The sequence below is a fragment of the Pteropus vampyrus genome, unplaced genomic scaffold, assembly GCF_000151845.1.
Source record: "Pteropus vampyrus isolate Shadow unplaced genomic scaffold, Pvam_2.0 Scaffold124, whole genome shotgun sequence".
Taxonomy (NCBI): Eukaryota; Metazoa; Chordata; class Mammalia; order Chiroptera; family Pteropodidae; genus Pteropus; species Pteropus vampyrus.
This window is the reverse complement of record NW_011888905.1, coordinates 923904-930463: the sequence shown is the minus strand read 5'-3', so window position 1 is coordinate 930463 and position 6560 is coordinate 923904. Positions and strand designations below refer to the sequence as shown.

At 65.1% G+C, this 6560-nt stretch overlaps 1 protein-coding gene across 1 annotated transcript in view; it reads left to right on the top strand.

The window, feature by feature from the left end:
• The first annotated feature begins 6 nt into the window (after window positions 1–6).
• The window catches only part of LOC105296414 (leucine-rich repeat-containing protein 71-like), a 14065-nt gene continuing 7511 nt past the window's right edge, over window positions 7–6560 (top strand). The window contains exons 1-7 of the mRNA XM_023534288.1: window positions 7–584; window positions 1137–1548; window positions 4047–4196; window positions 4474–4599; window positions 4754–4829; window positions 4979–5056; window positions 6399–6467. Of these exons, the coding sequence (XP_023390056.1) occupies window positions 1389–1548; window positions 4047–4196; window positions 4474–4599; window positions 4754–4829; window positions 4979–5056; window positions 6399–6467 (659 nt within the window). The 5' untranslated portion in view covers window positions 7–584; window positions 1137–1388. The remainder of the gene's footprint in view (window positions 585–1136; window positions 1549–4046; window positions 4197–4473; window positions 4600–4753; window positions 4830–4978; window positions 5057–6398; window positions 6468–6560) is intronic.

Below are 6560 nucleotides of genomic sequence, written 5' to 3'. Positions count from 1 at the left end.
GTCCTACGGCCCTCACCATTTAGTAGAGGGGCCGCCCCAAACCAGCTAACTCTCGCAACAGCCTCCTAACTGGTCCCCCTGCACTCTGGTGGTGCCCCCTCCAACCGAGCTGGTCAGGTTGCCCCCCTGGATAGTCTCCGTGGGTGGCCCATCCTCCCGGCCCCGGTCACAGGCCTTGGAGCTCTTAATTAAAGGCTCTGCTGCCTGCCCTTCTCGCCTCCCCAGCCTCACCTTGAACTGTGGCCTCCCAGGGGCTGTACTTCCTGCCTCAGGGACTTGCCGCATCTGGAATGTCCTTCCTCCCCACTCGCCTGTCAACCCCTGCTGGTCCTTCACGTCCCCTCCTCTGGCACTCCCGTCCGTTTCTTAGCACGGGCTACAGCTGCATCCAGCCGTCACCTGCAGAAGGCCCCTGTGATGTGTTGTTTGTGACTCTCGGATGGACCTCTGTGCCCCTCACCAGACTCTGAAGGCAGGAGTCCTTTGTTTAGGCTCCTTGGTAACCCTCGGCACACAGTAGGCACCCAATAAACTTTCCCCCAAAGGCTGAGTGGCTGCGTGAATTAAAAGTCCCCGTGACACTGGTAAGAGTCAACAGGCTGCGTAGGTGGGAGCCTCCCCCAAAGGCTGGCATTTCTGCTGGGGGCTGGCACCGAGGCTGAACGGTGGGGCCCGTGGATGTGGGGGCGGGGGCAGGAAGGCAGACTGGAGGGGGTACACTCGGCAGGGTTTAGATTACCCCAGGAATCTGAATCCACAAGATTTCTAGGAAGCACGGCCCGCCCCATTAACTCATTAGCAGGTCAATTAAGTCCCCAGACCACCGGCGGCTAAATAGAGACCCAGGGCCGGCCGACGCACTGCGGGTCCCTCCGGGCCTTTTCCACCCGGAGCCCTCTCCTTACGGGCTAGGAGGGCGGCCCAGAGAGAGGCTCTGTCCCCACCCGGACTCTCCTTAGACTCCTCAGACTACCATCCCCGAAAGCCAGGGCCAGCTCCCCACGCTCCTGGGCTGTTTCCCTAAGGGACTTCGGAGGGCTGGGCGCCCGCGCTAGACCCTCAGGCGGACGGCGGGGCCGGGGCCTCCAGGCCTCACCTGCCCCCTTGACCTCGGGCCGCCCCGCCCCGCCCCTCAGCTCTGGCCCCGCCCCGCCCACTAGAAGTTGGCGACGCCCCGTGTCCGCCCGCGTGCGCTCTGCGGTTGCCCCGCTTCCGCCCGCACGCCCGGCTCGCGCGGTTGTCGTGGAGAGGGACGCGAAAGCGACGCCACCACGGACCGCCTGGCCGGTGGACGCGGAATACAGACCCCTGATTCGGCCACCACCTGCAGAATCATCACCCGTCCTGCCTCCTCGCCCCCGTGAGGTCCCCGGAGTCGCTGCACCCCCATGTCGGGCGAGACGAGCGCGCCGGGGGCCTCGCCCAGGGCCCCGCGCCCCGGGACCCAGAAGTCGTCCAGCACAGTGACCAAGAAGGGGGATCGCGGGGCCAAGGAGAAGCCGGCGACCGTCCTGCCGCCGGTGGGCGAAGAGGAGCCCAAGAACCCCGGTAGGCTGGCGGCGGGGTTGGGGGATCGGGCCCCGAAGCTGCCGCTGCGTGCGCTGCCACCAGCCACTCGCGGATCAGCCGGGCTGGACGGGCCGGCGTCGCTGTGCCAGGCCCCGGCCTGGAGCCGGCAGAACCTCTGGTGCTGAGCGGGCTGCGCGGGATCCGGCTCGCGGCTGCAGGTCGTTGAGTGTAGCTGGCCCCGCACGTGCTACGAGTGTTGCAGGTGGCGACCAGGCCGGGTGCGCGGCTGCCGAGTTCTCCGGCAGGCCCGCCCGCCTCCCGCGGCGAGGGATAGCGGAGTTGCTGGCGTTTTCTAAGCTGCGGGGTCACTTGTTGGTCCCACAGCATTCGTGGTGCACCCCCGGTGTGGGCGCTCCCGGCTCCCTCTGGGATATGAATCCCAGCTGGATCCCCACCCCGCTTCCGGACCCACAGCGCGGCAGCTGTGGGGACTGAGCTGATCTTGGAGAGCTCACTCTTTGGTTTGGGATGGTGACACATGAGATGTATGAGAGAAGGATGGGGGTGATGGGAGGACACGGGGCGCTATCAGGAGGTGCCCGTGGGCGCGGGTCGCTCTCTCTCTCTCTCTCTCTCTCACACACACACACACACACACACACACACACACACACACGCACAGCACTCTACTGTATGGAAAACGGGGTGGAAGAGGGAGTGGAGGTGGGGGACAGTCACGGGACCCGTGGGCAGTCTGGGTGGGGGGCCATGGCAGCTGGAGTGGGTGGGGGGGGAGAACAGGCTAGGCTCCTTGGAGTACTCCGCTTGTGAAGCAGTAGGTGGACTCAGGAGGTGGGGCATAGCCGGAGTGAGCCCCAGCTCTCTAGCCTGGGCACTGGGCGGGTCGGGGTGCCTCATGGAGATGCGAAAGCCTGGAGGAGTCGTCAGGGAGTTGCTGGGGGCTGATGGCAGCTGGGCAGCCGGACACAGGTCAGGGCTGAGGATGGCACTTGGGAGCAGCCGAGGTCTGGGTGTGCATGAGCCCCCAATGAAGGCGATTTCCCTGAGAGGCAGGGCTATCACCAGAGAGGAGAGGGCTCAGGGGTCTCCGAGGAGGAGCTGGCAGCGAAGGCCTTGCCACCCTTACGTCACCGCGGCTTCGGCAAGTGCCACTGCGAGCTGCGGTGGGGTGGATGCGGAGCCCACATGGGGTGCAGTGTGATGGCGGACATGGGAAGCAGTATCGATTCAGAGGAAATGCCTTTTGGTGGCTTCTGTGTCTCAGGAAGCTGAGTCAGGGGTCACTGGTGAGCGAGGGGAGTGGGTGCGGGGGCGGAGCATGGCAGCCGAAGCACAGGACAGAACGCGATCAATGTCACCTTAAGTCTATTGGGCAGTGCTTGCGGGGGGCGGGGGAGCATCGTCAGTGAGCTGCAGGTGCAGACGCGGACTGCAGGCAGCCTTTGCCATCGGCGTCTCTGCGGACGGCCCAGGGGAGTGCTCTCACCGGCCCTCCCCGTGTGCTAGAACCTACTGTAGGGACAGGCCGGGAGTGAAGCGAGGGAGGGCGCGGGCTCTCCCAGCAGAGGGGACAGACAGCCTGGAGAGCAGGTGGTGTGCCACGGTCAGCCGGACAAGGGGCCCCAGCGCCCGTGGCCCCTCTCACCGCCCCATCCATCAGCCAACATTCGTGTGTGTGTTTTTGTCCCCCATCCCCCCCCAGCGCCACGAGGGCCACCACCAGGGACCCCAGCACTGCGACGCCAATCACTTTTCCACAGGAACCCTCGAACCTCTCTGCCCCGTGCCCCCACACTTGCTGAGCATATGCCCCCAGTCCCTCCACACGCCGGCAGGCTCCTGCTGTTAGCTGGGAGAGTGATCTCTGGGTACAGCCCAGGGCCGGGGTGCTGTACCGTGGGGGCCCCAGGCCACCACACTTACAAGAGCGGGCTGGCACCTGCAGGCTCTCTCACTGGCCAGGGACACCCTTCACACCTTCAGGCCCCACTTCCTCCTGGATCCCTGGGGGAGCAGGAAAAAGCCCGGTCTCCGGGGACTCGGCCCGGAGGTGTGCGGAGCCCGAGGAGGGGAGGTGGTGGGCGTCCCTCTGTGCCCGCGGGAGTTAGCCGGGGGAGCAGGGCGGGCGGGAGTGAGCCTGTGCAAGGGCCAGCTGGGTGCTCACAGCGCGCCCTGCCAGCGGGGCGGGGCTCCAGGGTCCTTCCGCTGTCATCGGGCCTGGGACTTTTTTCTCCGCGTGCCCCTGGGCAGCCCCAGCATGGACGGGCCTTGGGAGGAGGCTGGGCTGGGGACGCCCTGTGGGAGGCGCCCGCCCATCGCAGGGCTTCTAGTTCCTTATCCCAGGTTTTGATTTCCCACTATTTCTGGTGTTTTCAGCATGGTCTTTACCACGCATCTTACATTTCAAAATGTCTGTAAGGCCGTCCGCCTCGGAGGGAGGCCTGCCCGCCCCGAGGTCCGAGGCCAGGCCCCGGGCGGCGGTGGCCTCGCGTCCAACCGCCCCCTCCCGCCCGCAGAGGAGTACCAGTGCACCGGGGTCCTGGAGGCCGACTTCGCCGAGCTCTGCGCACGGTCGGGGTACGTCGACTTCCCCAAAGTCGTCAACCGGCCGCGCCCGCACCCCACCTTCGTCCCCTCCGCCTCTTTGTCGGAAAAGCCCATCCTAGGTGAGTGGCAGTGGAGCTCCGGGGTGCCCGCCAGAGCCACCTCGTCCATCCCCAGTCTCCCATGGCACGGGGCCGCATGGCGGGGCGCAGGGCAGGGTGGGTGTAGGTGAGGGGTGGCTCCAGGGGGCGGGCGGGGAGGTGGGGAGTCTCCGTCTTCCCTGCCTAGCAGCGCCCCAGCCAGCGTCTCCCACACTCACCGAGCCCCCTCCCCACCCCCGCCTCCGAGGGAGCCGACCCCTCCCTCCTCACCCCGTCTCCTCGCACCCCTGCCTGCTAGACGACCAGCGGCCGTCGGGGTCTTGCAGCCTCAACAGCATGGAGAGCAAATACGTGTTCTTCCGGCCCACAATCCAGGTGGAGCTGGAGCCCGAGGACAAGTCGGTGAAGGAGATCTTCATCCGTGGTGGGCCCCGCCTTGCCCCTCCCCGGCCCCGCCCACGCCCTGGTCCGCCACGCCCCCGCCTGGCCCATGCCACGCCCCCGCCTGGCCTCCCGGCCCGCGCCACCTCCCCGCCTCGGCCTCCCGGAGGCCTGAGGACCTTCTCCTCCTTCCTCAGGCTGGAAGGTTGAGGAGCGGACCCTGGGCATTTTCTCTAAATGCCTGCCTCCCCTCAGCCAGCTGCAGGCCATCAAGTGAGGGGCTGTGTGCGGGGGGGGGGGGGGGGCGGCGAGGGAGAAAGGGCTGGAGGAGCGGGAAGACCCTGGACAGGTGGGAGGGTGAGGACAGTGCGGGAAGGTGACGGAGGCTTCACCTGTGTTCCCGCACCTTCCTCCACCTACAGCTTCTGGAAGGTCGGGCTGACTGACAAGACCCTGGACATCTTCATCGCCCTCCTACCGCTCTGCTCATCCACACTCAGGTGAGCAGAGGGGAACAGCAGGTGGGGAGGCCCCGTGCCTGGAAGCTGGGCTGGGTGGGTGGTCAGGGCAGCAGTGCAGCCGGCGGGGGCTAGCAGCGCTGTGGAAACCTGGGTCGGGTTTTGAGGCTCCCATCTGACAAGACGCGGAGTCCCTTCTGCCGACGGTGGTGCCCAAGGAGCCTGTGGGGCCTCCCCACCTCCTCCCCCTCAGCCCCACCTCCATTCGCTCTCCCCGGAGGTTCTTCTCTGCCCCTCTGTTCCTCTGCCTGGGGCCTGACACTGCTCAGGGCTGGTTCCTCTCCTCCAGGGCCTGGCAGTCCAGGGACGGAGGGAGGACTTACAGACGGCTGCTGCAGGGCCCGTGGGGCCTGTGGGTGGAAGAGTGGTTTGTGGGGGATGGGAGTGGGGGCGGAGTAGTGTCACCCCGCGCTTCTGGGGTAGAGTGACATGGAGGGCCGGCTGGGGGAGGAGGCGTGGAGCTAAGCCTTGGAAGAGTAGTAGGAGGGGACCAGGCAGGGAATGGGGAAGGGAGCAGGTGCAAGGTGTGAAGTAGTGTAAGTACAGGTGTGGTTTGCTGTGACAAGGGCAGGGCTGACTTGCCACCCCTTCTCGAGGCTCCCCCAGCACCCCTGACTTCCGTGCTACACACCGGCTTGCTGGCCTTCCTCCTATGGGTGGGATGGACACTTCCTGGGAGCAGGGACTCCGTCCTCAGCAGTCTTGGTATGGAATAGCACGAAACTTGTATTTTAGTCTTATGGGAATCAGACACAATTTAGCCAGCAGAAAAATAACTATAGAATCTTAATATGTAAAAATAAGTTAGATCAACATAATAAAAACAATTTAAAATGAATGAGGCTGGTGAGGCTGCAGTCAGCTCAGCCAGGGCTGCTATAGGCTGCCCTGCGTCCACACGTGGGTCCCCCGTAAGGGTGCTGACCACATGGCAGCGGGCGGTCGAGTGCCAGTGAGATGCAAGATGGAAGCCACGGGCTTTCTGTAAGTTAAACTTGGAAGTGACACCCCATCACTTTGCCACATTCCATTTGTCAGGAGTGAGTCACTAGGTCCAGCCACGCTCTGGGGAGGGGATTACATGCGGGCATAGGTACCAGGAAGAGGGGACCACTGGGGTCATCATGGAGGCCACCTCGCCACAGGTCGCTCACTCTGGGGAGTGAGTGATCCCTGCTCATGGCCACGCTTCTGGACTTCTAGCCTGGAGAACGGTCTCATAATTTCCCCCACAGGGGCCATCCCTGGTCTGTTTCCAAGCTGTCCCCAGAGCTGCACACCTGCTCTGTCCCCTTCCTTCACTGTGGTGCCTCCTGGTTCACAGGAAGGTGTCTCTGGAGGGCAACCCGCTGCCGGAGCAGTCCTATCACAAGCTCATGGCACTGGACAGCCCGTGAGGCCCCTGTCCCCACCCCTCCTCTGGGCCTGCCCCCATCCCAAGTCACCCCTAGTCCCCGCCCTTCCTTGCCCCTCAAGCACCTCCCCA